We start from the raw sequence: 20,804 nt of genomic DNA on the forward strand, positions 1-20,804 counted from the left end.
TGGGAGGCAGGACTCTCAAAGTATCCTCAGTGTAACAATTGCTATTATCTGCTTTCATGAAAACTCCAAGAGAAGGGAGAACATAGAGAAAATAACCAAGCCTTGACAAAACGGCTATTCATCAAAGATTAGCAACTTTTTTTTTAGTTTGCATAAGGGTATAATATATGTCCAGTCTTCTCAGAGTGAGCTTATGCATTTTTGTCATTCGCTAATTACTTGACGATAGGACAATATATATTCTTTACAATGTCATCTAAATATAACTACTGCTGAATTGCAAATTTCTATTTGAAAGTCAGAGAAATAGAGAATTTTGTATTAACTGACAAGTCACCTGTTTTGCCAAAATCTTTTTGTATCAGTTTTAGCTCTCAGTTCCCTTGGTTGATCTGCTTTGTTTTAATCTTTCAGAATATTTTAGATCTCAACCACTTCACAGAAAATTTAGGACAACAAAACTACACTGAAAAATATTTGTCTGAGACTTCCTTGCTTAAGGAAGAATATATACATATAAAATTGGTTGCCACTTCACAACACACAGTTAATTCAAAGAGTCCTTGCACAGAATATTAGAGCTGAAATGAACCTTGGGGATCTGCCCAACCCCTCATTTAACACCTAAAGAAACTGATGCCTAGAGGGATTAAATGACCTATCCTCAAAGGCTGCACAATTCAGTAATGTTTATTTTAAATAACCAAAAAGTAGGGCCTCCAGAAGAGATGTTTGTCTCAATGGAGAAAAACAGAATCATTGTATAGAAATCCAATCAAAAAAAAAAAAAGGTCTGCAACTTAAAAAAACGTAAAATAATACAAATCTGCCAGTATTAGAAACATTTTACAAAGCCAGGAATTACAGACATTCCCTCCTCTTTTTCTGCTTTGTTCATCCTACAATGTCAGAAGACTGCTTTTTTCTCCCTTTTCATAGCCTTTACCTGGGGGGTGCAGCTATCACTCTATACTGGGGCAGCTGAAGTCAGCAAACAGACTTGTGCACAGTCAGGGTACTGTCTTGGCAATTCTTTAATGAGAGTGAGTCTGATGATCTCTTTTTAAAAGTCTGCTACTGACTTGCTTTATTTTTTCCAGTGAAATGTAATATGCTGTGAATGTATATCAATAAAGTACGAAGTGCCAAATTTCTTTTAACACATACTGTGTCTACTTTTTTTTAATCACAGTTGAATACTTTGAATATCGTGTCACAAAATAATATTCAACAGAAGATATATGTTTGCTGTATTTTTAAAAATCTCTTTAATGAGTTTGTAGGGTAGGGGACAGCTCAAAAGTGGAAGAGAGTGGGCCAGGCCTTCCGTCAGACATGCTTGGTACATCCAAACCTATTTCAGCAAAACCCTAAAACAAAACCACAATGGATCAAAAGCAGGCTGTGGCAGGGCAGGATAAGAAAAAGTGACTTAACAGTGTTCCCGGTTTCCTGGCATTCTTCCTTTGACCTGATAATGAGCAACTGCACATCTAGTTCTGAACAAACAGGAGATAAGAGAGGCAGAAAAAGGAGAAAGACTGTATCAGCCTTTACTTTCAAAAGGCATTTCTGGGAGAATCACACCACAACATCATCTTCAAGAAAAAATATTTATTGAGCACATAGTAGTATCTGAGCTTAGCCAATGATTCCAAAAGTTTCTCAAGAGAAACTGAGAAGAAAAAGGCATTAATTCCTCAACCTTTTCAGTAAAAAACAAACTCGAAAATCATCCTCCAAAGACACTCCTGAATTCTAAGAAGGTGAGCAAAATTATTACTAATACATGTATACTATACTGTATAATAGGTATTACTAATATATGTATATTATAATGTTTTAAGTAAAAAGTAATATGATCAAGCTGTATTTTGCACATTTTATAGTTTGTATTACATGGAACCCTCAGCATAATCATTATGCACACTACATGCATGAAGATTTTAAGGAACTTGAAACATAATAACAGAGACAATATGGCATAACACAGGGCTCTGTGGGCCAAATCTTGTATAGTTCACAAACCAAGAATGGCTTTTAAGTTTTTAATAAATTTAAAAATGTAAAATTTTAAAAATATATACGTATTTATTTTAAAATGTAAAAAACCATTCTTGGTTCCTAATCTAACAGAAACAAGCAGGAAGATTGAGATTTGGTCTCCTGGCTAGATCTGGTATAGTAGAAGGAGTATGGTAATGCAATAAAATAATATAATCATTGTAAATGGTAAGTATGTGATATCTATGCTGAAAGGTATCCTTAAAATAACATTAAGCAATTAATAGCATGTACACACTAACTTCAACTATGTAAACTCATGAGATATCTGGGATATCCTGGAGTTTAACAGGTCTGGGCTCAAGCCCTGCCTCTGTCACCTATTAGTTATGTGACCTACAGCAACTGTCTGAACACATGGGCATTAACTACAGGGAACTCTCCAAGTCTATAAACTGCAGAGCAGAAGCACATATGCATTGTCTGAGTGAATTTCCTCCCCAGGACTGCCTGATGCCAGAGGTTCTCATCCTTTTTTGTGTCCTAGACCCTTTTGGTACTCTGTCATAGCCTATGAACCTCTTCTCAGAATGATCTTTTAAATCCACAAAATAAAATATATAGGATTACAAAGGAAACCAATTCTACTGAAATATGGTTAGCAAAATTTTTTTTACAAAAAACTTAAAACACTTCACATATCCCAGATTAAGAAGTTCTGTTGCATGTTCATAAAATTACAGGTCAGGATATTGAGGTAATCCCATTCCTACCCAGGACATCACTGAGTATCTATAATATATATGTGGATATGTACATATTAAATGTGTATATATATACATGTACACCAACAATAAACAGAAGCATATCTTAAGTTATAAGACATTTAATGTTAAGTATGTTTTTTGTAAAGTCGCTCCAGTTCATAATAAATTTTTTTTTAAAACTATGATCCAATGCTTATATGCACCTGGGTAAGAATTAATCAATCAATGAGCATTTATTAAGTGCCTACTATGTGACAGGCACTGTAATTCTTAAAATATATAAATAAGAGGGTGGAGATAGATGCTGGAAAGAGAGAGTTAAGTAAAACAAATCTTACCTTAAGGCTGGTATGAGAACGAGGTTGGCTTAAGTCTTGGAATTTCCAATGTTCTGATCCTGGTGTATCAACTCCTTTCTGAGTATCAGGGGTAAGCAGTCCATCTCCTGCAGGCAGCGGGAAGATTCCTAATGATATAGGGCGTTGTTCTTTTCTGTTTTGGGGGAGAAGTTAGAGCATTTAATACAATTAACTAAAAAGTCATGACACTGCTTTTGTGAGGGGCAATTGGTCTCTGATCATAATTTTATAATTAGACCTAATGACCTTCAATTAAACTTCATTATCTATGTGGAGCTATTAATTAAATACATCCATGGACAAAGAACCTCTAAGAAGACTGAAGAATAAATCCAAGTTTTCCACCATGTAAATGAGTCTCAGGAGATGACTGGTGGCAGTGGTAGCTCTCAAATATCCTTTTCTCAACTGCTTTTCGTTTTATTGAAGAAACTGTTCTATAGTATGGTCTTTTTATAATGGGGATAGCTGAGTTTTACTCTTCTTTTATTGGGTCTTTCTGAAATTCAGGAGAAAAATCCTAATCCTAACTTCTCACCTTGATACTCTATGCTGTTATACCATCCCTTTGCTACCTAGAAAACTTCAAATGTGGAACATTCCTACGGCCTTCTCTCTCGGACAGTGACTCCATGTACCCATTATTTTCTTCCCCTCTATCAAAAGGGCTCTATCAAAATTCTGTTTCACTGCCTCCACCGAGTCTTAGTGAACAGTTTCTTATCCTCTCATCATTGTATTAGCAGGTGACAGTGGTCGAATTACCTAACCAGGTAACATATTTACATTTAATAAGGACTTTGTGGAAGCCAGTATTTGAAAATGAAAAAGAATCCAATGCTGAGATTTTCAGGAATCATGTCAGCCTGATGAGAAGTTCTTCAGGTAGATGGATACTGCTAAATCAAGCAGTACATATGGCTTTCTAAGAGTAAGGCTAGCCCCAGTTATATCTAAGGCTCTATTAATTACCAAGATGTTAAAAATAAGCAATAATGTAACATAATTTCTCCTTTTCTTTCAAAATAAAAATGAAAATGGAACTAAATTCTATTCCAAAGTAGGATACTACTCAAATACAGCACTTATCTTCTGGAATTTCTTTTTCCTATGAAAACAATACTATAATGAGCCTCTCAAACTGAGGTTTCTGATATCATATTAATTTAGTATATTAATCATACATTAGAGAACTGCCTTAAGTTAGTAAATTTATTACATTTCTATGTGGAAATAACATGTTCACAAACATTTTAAATGGACCAAAGACTAAAATGCGTTTGGGGTCAGAACCAAATTTCAGAATCTTCTATTTATAGATCAAATTAGTTACTATCTGGGCCATAACTACTGCAATATTTAAGTAGAAAGTTCTTATTTTTCCTCCAAAGTAAGAGTTATTTAAGTATCTGCTGGATGAAAGCAGTAAGAAAATTAATACGTAAGTTTTATCACTTTGCTCAAAGTCGCAAAAGGAGAACAGGTATATTAACAACAGGATTCCAACAACAAAACACATTTTTCTTAGAATACTTTGATTTGTGGAGTTCTATATGTAGCCAAATGAAAGTAGAAGTTACTAATATCATCAAGAGTAATCAATTAAAAGAAAGGCAAGAGAGAAGAGGAGGTTATAACAGAGGTCAAGTCCCCAAACAACTGTATTGCCCCAAAGAACTTAATTCAGTTCAGAAACGATAGGGTTTTTCAAAAATAAATTGTCAAACAACCACTTTCATCTAACTAAAATAAAAGTTTACCTAATTAAAGATTTATTTTGTAAGTTTGTTTTTACATTTAAAGGAAGTTTAATCCATACTATTAACATCAAACCATTCAACAGGAAAATACTAACAATCAGAAACTTTCAGTAAACTGACAGCCAACAGTCCAAAGTATTCATCTATGTAACGATGAGGAGATAAGAGTTTTAAAGGTTCTATGTATCAGAAAATGTATCAGGATAAACAGGACACCCCCATGCTATCTAAGCAGTCAATTTCCTACTTTTTTCTTTTAATATTTGCAGTATTCTTTCCTTTTCATACATAGGAAAAAAATGAAATCAGAAAGGCAACACACAGATAGCATAAATATGCCTAAGACTCTATCTACAAGACCCCAATATCACTAGCTGAAAAGTACCACACAACAAACCAGTAGTCAAACAGTTATTTTACCTAGGCTTTGGCAAACAACAGATTTGAAATTATTTTTGGATGATGAACCTAATCATTCTAGTATCTTAGATCCACCCTCAAATCCCTACTGAGCTAATTTTGTGATAGTTATGATTGTTAAAGGACATTATTAATGAAGTTATGAACATCATATTGACGCTTCTAAGGGTAGCATGAAATAGAATAAATAACTGTTCTCCAACTAAGAAGATGTGAGCCTTAGTTGTATGACCTTGAGCAAGTCACTTAAACTCTGAGCCTCAATTTTCTCATGTGTAGGAGATAAATAACAATCCATGTACATGCACATACACATGCATACATACGTACTTTGCCATGAAAACCAAATCGATGAGAGTTGAGGCAAAAGACCATATCAGACTCTAAAATACTGCCACCTTTTCTGTAAATACAAAGTGAATGTGTCTTCCAACTATGTTGGAGAGTTAAGAGGGACTAAAGAGGAATTAGATTGTCTATCTCTTGGGGACATTTACACTCCTTTATATATTGCAGTCAAGAGATTATTGACCTTCCTTATTATTTCGGTCAGTTGACATTTTAATTGCTCTTTTTTTTGAAGAGGGAGGAAAACCCAATGATGATAAAATGTATATAAAAGTGTCTCGTAAAGAAGTACTACACAAATGATGTATTATAATTACTACCATTTAGACTTATTAGATACCATGTACAACAACTATACTCTTAACCCTAAGCAGTTGAGTCACAAATATATATTATTCTTTACAAGAGCAATTAGGCAAGACAATACAACGCAAGTGAACCAGCATCATCTTGGAATGACAACTTAAAACAACAGTTTCAAAGAAAACTGTGGTTTTCTATGCTACAGCCCAAATTATTTAAAGATAAGCATTAGGATGCATTAACACAAACAGGTGATTAGTAGGTGAGTTAGTAAACAAAACATTAAAAAGATGAGAAGTTGCAGGATATAAAATAAACCCTTACAAATTATCACCATTTCTATCTATTACCAAGAAAATCCAGCAACTAAATGGTAAGGAGGCTGATAAGTGAGCAACTGCTAATGTAAAATTATAACTACAGTGTGATACCCATAGGAGCCACTATGAATATGCATGTGAATGGTAAATTAGGAAAATATAAATAACTCTTTTCCTTAAAGGCATAGCCAAAATATTTATTCAGATACCAAAAAGCCAACTCCACCACGGTAACAAAGAAGTTAATATACATCAACAATCCAGGGAACGCTGACATCCCCAAGCCTTCCCTCCATGTGGCCTCCCCTCACAAATAAGCTCCCCTAAGCAAAATTCCTCCCTTTCTCACTCTGTAGCTGCTCTGCCTCACCCTCTCTTCCTGTTCCACCTGCTGGACAAGCTCTTCCCATGTCATTCAGGCTGTGGCCTCAAAGCAGGTCACATGGGCCTATTAAGGGGTAGGGAAGATCTTCAAATTCCTTTAACATTACAAACATTTAGATTTCAGTAAAGCATTTGTCAAGGTCTCTCATGTTATTCTTGTGGACAAGATAGAGAAATGTGATTTACATGATAAAATTCTTAGATTCAGAAACAGTTGAAGATTGGACCCAAAAGTAATCATTAATGATTCAGGTCAAGTTAGAAGGAAGTTTATAGTACAGGATCCAAGGGATCTGCTGTTTAACATTTATTAATGACTTCAATACAGGAATAGATGCCACACTTATCAAATATTCAGGTGACAAGAAGCTAGGATAGCAAATACATTTAATAACACTGGAGCTTAAAAAAAAATCTCAAAGTGCTAAAGGATTGAATCATTAGTAAGATAAAACTTAATAGAGATAAAAATAAAACTATGCACTTCAGTTCAAAAAATTAATTTCACAAATAGCGGATGAGGAAAGTAGGATTAGACAATGGCTTATGTTAAAAAAAAAAAGGGGATAGGTAGTGAGTTGCAAGCTCAAAAATAAGTCAAAAATATGTTATGGCTCTGAAAAAAAAAAAGCTAATGTGATCATAGGCAGGATTCAGAAGCATAGCATCCAGAATAAAGATTACCACTGTGCTCTGTACCCTGGCCAGGGTATTTTATTCAGTTCTAGGTATCAGATTTTTAGGACACTGATGAGTTATACGCCATTTCCAAAGAAGAATGACCAGAATGGCAATAAGGGAATTAGACAGAATGAATAGGGAATGTTTACCTGAGAGAAGGAAGGACATGCCAGCTGTCTTTAAATATTTGAGAGCTATAATATGGATAGGGGGTTAGGCTTGTTTTGTTTCATCTCAGAAGACAGAAACAGGCTTGATGTAGGGGGAAGTTTCCAAATAAAAGCTTTTCAAAAAATTACTTGCAATGGATACCTCTAGAAGTACTAGATTCCCAGATAGTAAACTGAAAAGCTAAGTGAAACAATTAACAAATTCTGGAAAGTTGCAGGATATAAAATAAACCCTTACAAATTATCACCATTTCTATCTATTACCAACAAAATCCAGCAGGAAAAGAGAGAAATTTCAACTAAAATAACTACAAATAATGTAAAATACTTGGGAGTCTAATGTCTGACACACACAGGAATTATATAAATTACAAAACACTCTTTATACAAATAAAAGACAGATAGATAATTGGTGAAATATCAATTGTTCATGGCAAGGCTGAGATACAATAAAAATGACAATACTACCTAACCTAATTTACTTATTCAGGGTCATACCAATTAAACTATCAAAGAATTACTTTATAGTGCTTAGAAAAAATTCATCCAGAGGAACAAAAAGTCAAGAATATCAAGGGAGTTAATGAAAAAAAGGACAAGGAAGAGGGCCTAGCCACACCACATCTCAAATTGTAGTAATGAAAACAACTGTTTCTGGGTACAAACAGAAAAGTTGATCAGTAGAATATACAATATATAGAAGAAAACATGCACCACAGCCTAGTGCTGATAAATTCAAAGATCTCAGGATAGGGCAAGAACTCACTATTCAACAACTGTTAGGAAAAATGAAAGGTAGTCTGGCAGAAACTAGGTACACAGACCTACATCTCATCACATACATATACATACATACACACACACACACACACACACACACACCAAGATGAACTCCAAATGTATACATGATTCACACATAAGGGATGACTTCATACATAAACTGAAGGAGTATGGAAGAAATTACCTGTCAGATGGGAAAGAGTTCATAACCAAAACAAGGGATAGAGAAGTTCACAGGAATATAGAAAACTTTGATTACATAAAATTTAAAAGTACTGCACAAACAAAACCAAAGTTGCAATAATTAGAGAAAAAAACCAGGAAAATGGGGACAAGTCTTTGTTGCAAGTTTCTGATAAAGATCTCAGTTATTAGATACATACAGGAAAATAAGAGACATTCCCCAACTGATACTCAATGAATATGAATAAGCAGTTTTCATAAGAAATTCAAGCTATCAATAGCTATATTTTGAAAGGTACTCTAAATCACTAATAATTAGAGAAATGCAAAATAAAACATCTATGAGATACCACCCCAATCCTATCAGACTGTCAACACTGATTTTAAAAAAGGGAAAATGGCAAATGCTGGAGATGCTATGGGAAAACAGGTACTTTAATTTATTACTTGTGGAGCTAGAACTAATCCAGTCATTTGGGAAAACAGTTTAGAACTATGCCCCAAAAGATATTTTTGTGCATACCCTTCAACCAGTGATACCACTGCTGGGGCTATACTCCAAAGAGATCAGATAAAAAGGAAGAAGACCTATATGTACAAAATTATTTATCTCAGCTCTTTTCATTGTGGTGCCATGAAACTGGAAACTGAGGTGGTATCCATCAACTGGGGAAGAAGTTATGGAATATAAATGTAATGGAATATTATTGTGCTATTTAAAAGTGGAGAGAGTTTCAGGGAAATATAACAAGACTTGTATGAACTAATGCACTGAAATGAGCAGAACTAGGTAAACAGTTTATACAATGATATTATAAAAACACACAACTTTACAAAACTTAAAATGGTGATCAACTCAATGACCAGTCAGAATTTCAGAACTCATGGTAAACCATGCTCTATCCAGAGAGAGAGGTGATAGACTCAAGAGTGCAAATTAAGACTTTAAATTTTTTTTTTTAATTTTTGGATATGGTCAACGTGGGAATTTGTTTGGTTTGTACTATTTGTAATGGATTTGGGTTTTTTCTTTTCTTTTGCTTTCTCAGTTTGGAGAAGGGAGAAAGAAAGGAAAGAGGGAGAGAATCTGGAACTGAAAATAAAATTGAATTTAAAAAATAAAGAGAGGGATTGAACTAAATGTCCTTACCTGCTCTTAAAAAAAAATCAAGCAGCAGTGCTAGCAGTAATGGGTTTTCCTCTCCTGTAGATATCGAAGCAGACACCATTTGTCTGGGATATAGTGGAAGAGATTCTTCCTTGGTATTTCTTGAGACTCTCATTCAAATTCCTCCTTGAATTTCACATCTCTAAGAGGCCTAATCAAACTAGTTGGGGCCTGTTAGGGGAATCCCAATCTTTGCATGTTATCTGTCAACCTACTTGAAAGTCACTGCCGAGCTGGACAGAGTCCATATCAAGGAGACTAGAATACAAGGGAGTCTTGAAGCAATCACACATAACCGTTAATTAAAGAAGTTGGGAATGTTTAGATTGGAGAAGTTAAGATATGTTTTCAAGTATAGTAAAGGGTTTGTACGAGGATTAGATTTGTTCTGCTTGGCACCAGAAAACAGAATTAAGAGCAACAAGTAGAAATTAAGCAAAGGCTGATTAAGGAAAATCTTCCTAAGACATTAAAGCTATCCAAAAGTGGAATAACCTTGGAAGGCAATAGGTTACCCTTCATTAAAAGATCTACAAGGAAAAGATGGATGACGAATATATATGCTGTGAAAAGATTGTGCTACTGATATCATCTCATTTTCATATCCTCTCAAATGCATTTCCCAACTGAACCTTCCATGTTTCTGTCAAGGATACAACCATTCTTCCTATCTCCCAGGTTTTTAACCTCGGCATTATGCTTGAATCTTACTTTCCTTCACTCCATATTTCCAATCAACTGCCATATCTTGCTGTTTCTATTTCTGTAACATCCCCTCCATCTGACTCCTTTATCACATCTTGCCTACACTACCACCAAGGCATCCCTCAAGAGTCTTCTTCAAGTCTTTCCCAACTCCAGTCCATCCTTCATAGAGTGTTCAAAGAGATTTCTTTAACTGGAGAACTATGTCTTTCTCTCTCTGCTCCAATGACTCCTTCCATCACGAAGATCAAATATAAACTCCTCTTGGGCTTTTAAAGCCCTTCACAATCTGGAACTTATCTCTCTACAGACATTATATAATTGCTTCCCTTCCTTCATTCTACAGTCTATTCGATCTGGCTTCCTCACCATACTTCACACACAGGATTTCATCTCACTCACCTCTGAGCCTCTGCATTGGCCTTCATTCCCCAAGTCTGGAATTCAATTCCTCCTTTCATTGAATTACTCTCTAAGTGCAGTTAAGTACAACTTTCTTGGTCAAGTTTTTTCTGATCCTCCCTGATAATGTCTATCCTCCATCTCTTCTTAACTTTTTAAAACTTAATTCTCTTATATTTGTTTTGTATTCAAACCTAAGGGTTCTCTATAAAAATCAAATTGCAGGTCCAGTCCCTTTTCTTATTCATTCTGTACATACTCACACTTTGTCTCCCAGGATAGAATTTAAGCTCCTTGAGAACAGGTATTATTTCATTTTTTGTCTTTATATCCTCAGCACTGAACATAGTGCCTGGAACACTGTAGGTGCATTTTAATAAATTCTTGTCAATCGAGGGGTACAGGTTGACTTCTGAATCCCTCCCTTCCATCTCTCAGATGCTGTGGTTCCTTGTTGCTCTAAACTCAAATATAAAACTAGAGCAAAATGTTTCAAATAAAAACATGAAGAACTTAAAATATGTACTTCACACTAAATAACTAATTAAGAAAAATTACTTTTCTTTGAAACTACACTTAAATACTGCTTATCTAAAGTAAACAGAGAAGTTATACACTAGTGAGCCAAGATGGTAGAGTAAGGGCAAAGACTCATCTGAGTTCACCCAAACTCCAGTCCAAACAAATTCAAAGTAACACCTCAATATGAATTCTGAAATGGCAGAACCAAGGATGGGGTGAAACAATTTTCCAGCCCAAGAAAACCTGGAAGATAGGCAGGAAAGGTCTGTCTCACTGCAGTGAGAGTGCAACAATCTAACACAGGCTGCATCAGTGTAGGCTACACCACAGCAATCCAGCAACAAGCCTTAGGGGCAACTGAATTGACAGTAGCATCTTCCAAAGCTTTCAGCACACAGACAGTAAAGGGATCAGACAACTGGTCAAAAGAAAATTATAGGGAACCTTTTGCATGTACTGGGTGTTAGACTCTTGTTGCTTTGCCCATACTCAATTCCAGGGAGAAGAGGAACACTACTAGCACATTAGAGGGTACATCTTCAGGGGTACGGGGGCTCTGGTCACAGTTCCAGAGGGGAGAAGAGTACTTGTGGTCACTCAGACCACAGCACAGGCCAGGAGAGCTATGACAACACCTCTCCTTAGATAATACCACCTTGGAAGAACTGAAGACTTAAAAAATCTACCCAGAACTAGCTCTGAATATAGCAGTGCTTTTGAAAGACCTGAACCTTGAGATAGTGCCCCCTCCACTCTGGAAGCAGAGCCTAATAGGCTGGGAAAGTGAGCAAGCAAGGAAAAAAAAAAACCTGACCATAGAAAATTACTGTAGTGACAGGGAAGACCAAAGTAACTCAGAAGACAACAACGTCACAACTGCTACATCCAAAGCCCCAAAGTATAATATGAATTTCTCAGGCCCAAAAAAGAATTCTTGGAAGAGCTCAAAAAGGATTCTTAGAAGAAGAGAGCTAGAGGGGAAATTGGGAAAAGAAATGAGAATAAGGCAAGAAAATCATGGAAAAAAGAATCAACATCTTGGTAAACGAGGCACAAAAAAAATATTGAAGAAAATAACACCTTAAAAAAGAGAGTTAGGAAAATGATAAGAGGCACAAAAATCCACTGAAGAGAACTCCTTAAAAAGTAGAATTGGACAAATGGAAAGGGAGGTACAAAAACTCCATGAAAAAAATAATTCTTAAAAAAATAGAATTGGGCAAGTGGAAGCTAATTATTCAACAAGAAATCTAAAAACAATACAACAAAATCAAAAGAATGAAAAGAATAGAAGAGTATGTGAAATATGTCTTTGGAAAAGCAACTGATCTGGAAAATAGATCCAGGAGAGATAATTTTAAGAATTACTGGACTACCTGAAAGCCATGATCAAAAAAGACACTAGATATCTTTCAAGAAATTATCAAGGAAAACTGCTCTAAGATCCTAGAACCAGACGGTAAAAAAGAAATTGAAGGAATCTACTAATCATCTCCTGAAAGAGCTTCCCAAATGAAAATTCCCAGGAATATTACAGCCAAATTTTAGAGTTCCCAGGTCAAGAGCAAAATATAGCAAACAACCAGAATGAAACAATTCAAATATCATGGAGTCACAGTCAAGATAGATAACACAAGATTCAGAAGCTTCTACATTAAAGGACCAAGGGGTTTGAAATAAGACACCCCTGAGGGCAAAGAAGCTAGGATTACAACCAAGAATCCCCTACCCAGCAAAATCTGAGTACACAATCCATCAGAGGGAAAAAACTAACATTTAATGAAATAAAGAACTTTCAAGCATTCTGGACAAAAATAAAAGACTCAAGAGATGCATGAAAAGGTAAACAGGAAAGAGAAATCATCAAGGATAGCTAGGAGTATACACAGACAGAAGGCATCAGTGTGAGTTGACTATAATGGGATGATATCTAAAAAATAAAACTAAGGGGTAAGAAAGAAGGAGTCATTGGGAGAAGAAGGAAGGGAGAGGCAGAATGGGATAAATTATCTCACACTACAAGAAGTGTGAAAGAGCTTTTACAGTGGAGGGGAAGATAGGGCAAGTGGTAGAAGACAACACTAGAGCCTTACTCTCATCAGAACTGGCTCAAATAGGGAACTATATACACACTTAGGTATAGAAATCTGTCTTACTATAAAGGGAAGTAGGAAGGGAAGGAGATAAGAAAATGGGGGTGCTGACAGAAGAGAGGGCAGATTGGCAGAGGTAGTGGTCAGAAACAACCCTTTTGAGGAAAAACAGGGTGAAAGGAGGAAGAGGGAAGTAGAAGTTGTGGGAGAGAGAAAAGAATAAACAAGGAGGGAAAATAGGATGGAGGGAAATACAAAGCAATCATAACTGTGGAAAAATTTTTACAGCAAGTTTCTCTGATAAAGGCCTTTTCCAAATACGTTGAAAACTGAGTCAAATTTGTAAGACTACAAAGTCATTGCCCAATTGATAAATGGTCAAAGGATATAGACTGGCAGTTTTCAGAAAAAGAAACCAAAGCTCTCCAGGCATATAGATTATATGATTAGAGAAATTAAATTAAATTAAAACAAAAGAAAATTAAAGAAATTTAAACCAACTCTGAGATATTACTTTACACCTATCAGATTGGCTAACATGACAGAAAAGGAAAACAATAAGTGTTGGAGTGGATGTGGGAGAATTGGGACACTAAAAGCGCAGTTGGTAGAATTGTAAACTAATTTAGACATTCTGAAGAGAAATTTGGAATTATGCTCAAATAACTTTTTAAAATCAAAAATTATTTTTACATGTGATTAGGGAAGAAATAAAATATGTATTTTTTAAAAGTTATACACAGATTTTTCACTGTTATCAAACCTGCAAAGGCTATGCTCTGACAGAGACTTTGTTGGTGATAACAGCAGACTACCAAAGCATAATTATAATTTACATTCTGTTACTACAACCCCCTCAGAACAATATCACTAAATACTCACTCTCTCTTCATAGTGCCCTATACTTTGGAATAAAAACTCAAAACCCAAAGATTGTACATATTTGAAACATTGTGGTTTCCTTGAAACAAAATGGCTTCCTTAGAATTACAGAAATCGAAAAGGATAAAAGATGACATACAATACACTCAAGCTCCTTTAAAGTATCAGATTTAATAAGGTACCTCACCTGAAACACCGATTTTAATGATATAATACTCAGCTTCATTTTCATGTACTATTTAAAGTTATTTAGAAAATTTCAGCTTAAATTGGAAGCCTAATATGCTTCCTTTAAAGCAAAATCATCTCCCATCAGGATTCCCTAGACTATGCAGAAATAATTTAAGGACTGCATTTTAAAAGGTCAAAACTAATAAAACTCCAATAGGTTTTTTAAAAATTTCATCTCTTACAAGTTTTGATTATTTAAATGCATAGAATTTGGAGAAACCACTAACCATTAATTTCTTACAGTAGATTTTTTACTATAAATACATAAAACAACTGATAGTTTAAAGCTTGATAATTAGATAAGTCAGATTATCTGCTTCTTTATAAAAATTCATTCAATTATAAAGTTAAGTACATTAAAAAAATTCAATCGTAACTTAATTACTTTCAAGATAGGAAAATTATGGAAATATCATACAATTAGTTTTAAAATATTTTTATTTTAAAATCAAATGTATAGATAAGAATTAGAAAGATCTATCTCTGTACAATAATAACTATACAACTACTTTATGCTTGTGCAACACTTTAGTTTTCCAAACATTTTCACATTATCTCATTTGTCCATCATGACAGTCATTTGAGAAATACAGGCATTATTAATGCCATTTTACAGATGAAGAAAGTGAGATAAAGAGTTAAATGGCTTTCCCACATGGCCAGTGGGAGTTACCACTTAAAACTCAGAACTTTTGGGTCCTAGTACAATGCTATTTTTCCTATCATGTGGCCAATAACACAGGCTTTTATTCTGATGTGAAATTGATAACAAGTAATTCTTATATCTATAGTTCAGCCAGCTACTCCCAGTTCTTAATATATATGAATTACAACAGGACTCAAAAGTCTAATGAGTCTAATTTTACTGGGGACCAAGCAGAGATCAGTAACTTTTTTTATTCAACTGAATTAAAATTTAAAAGTAGGCTTTCTCTACATTATGTTAAATTACTTTGAAAAGAAATCTAAAATACAAAAGTAATTCATCTAATTTATATTCAGCATGTTTTCTAGGAGTTTATATAGACATAGTAGGGAAGATAAGCAGGAGGTTTTAAAAATAAGGAAAATATGAAACGAGTTTCTATTCATGGGGTGAGTTTTTAGTTTCATGAACAATATGCTCTATAAAATCTTAATAACATCCATTTGAAACAAAGAACTAAATGTCACCACCATGAACTTGTAACATAAACGTAAATTCTGGTCTTTAAGATAGCTACTGAATAATGTGGTCTACGAATATATATTCACAAGTACCCTTACCTGAAATGGTACTTATTATTCCTTTTTAAATTCATTAAATTCACTGTTAGGCTACTTCTGGCAAACTTTTCTTTTGTTTGAAAGAACAAAATTACACTCTTAATTAAAGTTGTCCAGAGCAAAACAAGGGAAGGGGAATTCATTTTTTTGAACTTTATTGGAGCTTTTCTTTTTAAATAGCTAAAAGGTAGACAGTGGTTGGTGCTTTGTACTAACAATAAACAGCAGCCAAAGTAAAGATTAAAAACGTTCCCGCGCCACCCCCACCCCCAACGAGCCGGACATTTGCCACCCAAGTCTCTACAAAGAAAAGAAGAAAGGATAACATCTGACAAAACAATAGTGAATAGGCTTTATAAAGCTTTCACAGCTTTAATGCCTAAAGAATGAAAAAATGAGCTCACTGTCCAAAAAAAAAATCGGAACCCTTTCGGTTTAAAAGTCCTTTTCTAAACGAGGGAAGTAATTGATTTGCTGGTTCCCATGAACTGTACTGTGAAATATAACGAGCCCAATGATATAAGAACAGAATACACCCCCATTCTTAGAGTGTAACTTTCAAACCCGGTATGTAGAAGCTTAGGTGCGGGCTTAGGTGCTGAATGAGCCCCAGGTTAAACTTGGGCTGCAGGGCTCCCCATTCACTCCCGTTTAAGCCCCTAGGGGACAACATTTCTCTGCCCTCCGGTAGCCCAGACAAAGCTTCCTCTCCCCAGGTCCTAGCTCCCAAACCACTTCAACCACAGCCAGAGCGCCCAGCTTCGGGCCATCCCCCATTGTTCCATTCTGCAAGCTAAGGAATACAGCAGAGCGGGCGAGCAGGGGGATGGGGCAGCCGAGCCCCGCTGCTGGCTGCTGCCGCTGATGCTGCCGCCGCCGCCTCCACCGCCAGGGACCAGCGCAGCAAGGTCGGAGGCAGGGCGGCCCAGGAGCGGCGGCAGGCGCTGAGTACCTGAGTATCCTGGGCAGGTTCTGCGTCAGAGCCGGCACGCCGGTAGAAATGGAAAAGTGCACAAGCAGCAGAACAGAGAGCGACACCAAGATAGCTGAATTAATGACCACCGCCCCGCCAACGAAGCCAAACACAAACAGCAGCATGCACCCAGGACTCATGGCGCTGCGCGGGCATGGTGACCCGCCGCGGAGAGGAGCGAGAGGGCTACGGAACAGGGGCCACGGGGGGATCCTGGCTGTGCACGTTGGTCATTCAGCGGCCCGGGCCACGGAAACAATGCCATCAGCAGCTCTCCGCGGGGCTCTGCGGTGGCGGCAGCGGCGGCAGCGACTCCCAGTCAATGACATCACCCTACTCTCCCCACCTCACAACCATAGAGCTGCCGCTCTCAGCATCTGGGCAGCAGCCCCGGGAGGCAGCCCGCTCATTAACTGTTTTTTCCCCTCCACGAATTGTCCGGGCTTAGCTCATTGGTCACAAAGCTTGCTGATCTACATAATTTATTCACAATTCCACATCAAATAGGCATCCGGCTAATAACCCTTTCAAACCCGTACCTTAGCAACAAAAACAAAGACAGAGAAATGAAAGTTATTTTCAAACTCCCACAAACTGAGAACAATTAAAAACCAAACCCCCCAAACAAAATTCTTTTATCAATTTCTTTTTTTCAGCATACACGAATATCTCAAAGCTGCCTATCTGACTATCTCCTGATCTAGCCTTTTCGTAGTCAAGGCTGCTTCCACTCTTTTCTACTCCATTCTCTCCCACAACATTCCAAGCACAGGACAGAACTTTCCGAATCAGCCTGCCTGTTGTTCTAGGATTGAAGAACACAGCAACGCGGAAATAAATGGATTTTATTTTGCCCGTTTTCAAGGCAAAATGTGTAACCAAAGCTTACCTAATTCTACTATGAGTTGTGGACTCTAGTTGATCACTCCCTGATAGCTGATGAAGTTTTGTTTTTTCTAAGTGTTCCATATAATTATGGATCATCTATTTAAAAAAAAGAAAGAAAAAACATGAATTAAAATGAACATTACTCAGAATTAAAATATATACTGTACATAGGAATAATTTATTTCTTTACAAGTTTCATATTTATATCTTTGTATCTGAAGACTACTCAGTAACATGCAGAAGGATTTTAGAAATATATAAGTTTAGGAATGGTAACTTAGTGAAACCAACATCTTTAACATATCAAAACACTTTTCATAACTGTTTACATATTATCACTACTACAACCAGCTCTGGATAAGTAGTTCAGGAAAATAAGAATGAAGAGGAAAACGAAAGGGCACTGGTTAAAAGCAGAAACTAACATTTTTGGAAATGCATAAAGTAAATCAAGAAAAAAAAAAGAAACATGTGAAACCTGAAATGAGCCAGTGTCCTGATATGATTTTTTACCACTCAGCCAAAAGTATGGAAGTGTAAAAATAATTTCTAATTCAGTATGCACAAAGAATTATTATATGTAGTTTTAATTTGGTTGTGTGGGAAATGATTTTTTTATTTCCAATTCTGAAATGAAAAAAGAAATTCCATTAAAATACTACATAGCAAAAGTGATGACACACATTTCTCATGCACATTGTTTTTATGCTAACTTCAGGGGATTTTATGGAAGATACATCTATCTCTGATTTCTCTCAAGTCGAGGATTAAATTTTAGGAAACTGTACCTAGAATGATATTGTCTGGAACCTTAAACTATGCATTGCAATTTCTAAGGAAATGTGAAAAACCCAATATGATTTTTTAAAATACTTTTCATATTTTAACTTAAAGACAAAAGTAAAACACACGTAATGCAGCATGTATTTCAAATACACATTTGAAAAATCAGAATCTAGAAGCCTTATATTGAAAAGTGTTAGACAAAAAAAAAGAGTAGAACATGAATTTAAGTCCATGTTAGAATGTTTGTGTAATTACAGATTATTATATGCTTCATATTGTGAGGGACTTAAAAAGGTAGAAAAATTATTTGGAAACTGTGTAGATTCTTAGAAGCAGAACATATACGATATCCTTACTTATTTGGAGAAGACGTAAATATGGACACAGCTATAAATATTTACCAATATACATAAAATCTTTTATTATATTGAAAGTATTATTTAGCTGAAGAAAATGAAAATGAACAACCAATTTTTTAAATAATCAAAAGAATAACAAATCTCTGCTAAAGAAATGTTTTTTAAGAGACATGCAAATTATTTTATCAAGTGCAATTTACTGATCAAATTACATTTTTCTTCTGACCCAGTAACAGTTATGCCCTTATTTTGACAAGTCAAAAAGTGGCACAAAAATTATCAAAAAATCCTTCATGCTATTTCTGAATAGAAAACACTCACAAGAAGATGCACAGTGAAGGGGGGAAAACTAAAGGGAGTAAGGGGAAGGCATTTAGTGCTTTTAAAATACACTGAAGATATAAAATAATTACAGTTTTTGAGTGATAAAGTGAAAAGTCCTTCTATCCTATATAAAGGCAGTGTTTATGGTCACAAGGGTTTTTTGGAAACTTTGTGTCCAGTAAATCTTAGAAGTAATTTAGTCATTTTCTTCTAAATAAAAGAACTACTAAAACCTTCTGAAAATATAAAGAAATAGGTTATAATTTAAGTCTGATTTTAAAATTTAAAATTAAGTTGTAACTATTCCCATATAACCCTACTGTGGTACTACTGTCCCATCATCACCAAAATACACTGTTACTTGTAATAATCAACATATCAACCAATATAAATGCTTTAAGGGTTGTTACTCAAATTTTGAATGGCTAAGAAATCAAAATTTTAAATTTCTTTAAAAATAAATCTAGCTCTTAGCAAATTCAACTCTGTCAATTGTTAGTGGACTATGTCAAACAGCTCAATTAATAGTTAACCATTTCTAAGCTTCATAGATGAATTTAAATTAGTAAAACTGAATGTTCTTTAACTATTTAAAAAAGAGGCAAGAAATTTCTTCTTCATCATTAATATCTATTTTTTACAAACACAGCTATCAAGCTATAAGCATAAGCATTTGTTAACTGTCTCTGTGCTGGGCACTGATAAGCACTAAAGACAAGAAAATGAAACAAGCACAGCCTTTTCTTTCGAGGAGTTTAAGTGTTACATGTTCCCAAGTAGAGAAATACAGACTACATAAAAATTCCTGGGAAAATCAGATGAGGTCTCTGGAAGGAGGTAGTTCTTAGGCTAAGCCTTGAAGGGAGCTAAGGAGTCAAACAAGTTAAGATGACGAGGGAAAGCATCCCAAACACTGCTAAGGCACATACACATCTCAGATGCAGAGAGAAAACTCTTCTTTACAATTGTAACAGCAAAGTTCTCAGCTGCTCATATCTGAAATCAGAAAAGCTCCTTTTTGAAACTTTAACCAAAAGCAATGGAAAAATTGAAAATTCCAAACTATTATTTTCAGATAGTTGGTCCCAGGTCTCATTTTAAATAAACAGTCCACAATAGTATATCCAATTTGGCTTCCAAATTATCCGAGAATCACAGTATTTGAGAGCTAGAAGAGATGTCAACAGTTATGGCAAGTTCAACAGACACCTGAAAAGAATTCACAATAAACATACTCAGAAGTATTCATACTCTGAATCATTCTGAGTCATTCAGAAATTCGTGGAGACTCCTAAGGAGGGGGCAGTCTTTGCAACCTGACTTACAACACTGTTCAAATCAAATTTCCCTGTCCAAATTTACCAACTCTCTCTTAAATGCCAAATGTAAAGGGCTCAGTTCTCAATTCTCATTCTTAACCTACTGGAAGGATTTGAGACTACTGATCACCTTGTCAGTCAAAAAATGTTTATTAGGCACTTCTATGTACCAGGCACTGTACTAATAATAAGCCCTGGGAATACAAATAGGAAAAAGAAAAGACAGTCCCTGCCCTCAAGGAACTTAAAATCTAATGGGGGAAGGTGTGTATGCGTTTCTCCTTCGTTGACAAAGAAGATCATGCCATCAGAGAAATAATGACATGACTTGCACTTGACTTTGTTTTGAGTGAGGGAGGGCTGTGCAGGTCACCTAACTTCTCCTCCAGAGTCATCTGAATCCAGTG

General features: G+C 35.5%; 1 protein-coding gene across 9 annotated transcripts in view; it reads right to left on the reverse strand.

The window, feature by feature from the left end:
• Nucleotides 1-20,804, reverse strand: part of SPAG9 (sperm associated antigen 9) — a 155,815-nt gene that overhangs the window by 73,493 nt on the left and 61,518 nt on the right. For 5 of the 9 annotated variants that reach the window (XM_072646704.1, XM_072646702.1, XM_072646705.1 and 2 more), the window contains exons 4-5: nt 17,611-17,705; nt 3,110-3,263 (exon numbers count right to left, since the gene is read on the reverse strand). In XM_072646704.1, coding sequence (XP_072502805.1) covers nt 3,110-3,263; nt 17,611-17,705 — 249 coding nt within the window. Of the gene's footprint in view, nt 1-3,109; nt 3,264-16,700; nt 17,039-17,610; nt 17,706-20,804 lie in introns of those variants that run through there. The other 4 variants (XM_072646707.1, XM_072646710.1, XM_072646706.1 and 1 more) reach the window with 2 other exon arrangements.

The sequence above is a fragment of the Notamacropus eugenii genome, chromosome 2, assembly GCF_028372415.1.
Source record: "Notamacropus eugenii isolate mMacEug1 chromosome 2, mMacEug1.pri_v2, whole genome shotgun sequence".
Lineage (NCBI taxonomy): Eukaryota > Metazoa > Chordata > Mammalia > Diprotodontia > Macropodidae > Notamacropus > Notamacropus eugenii.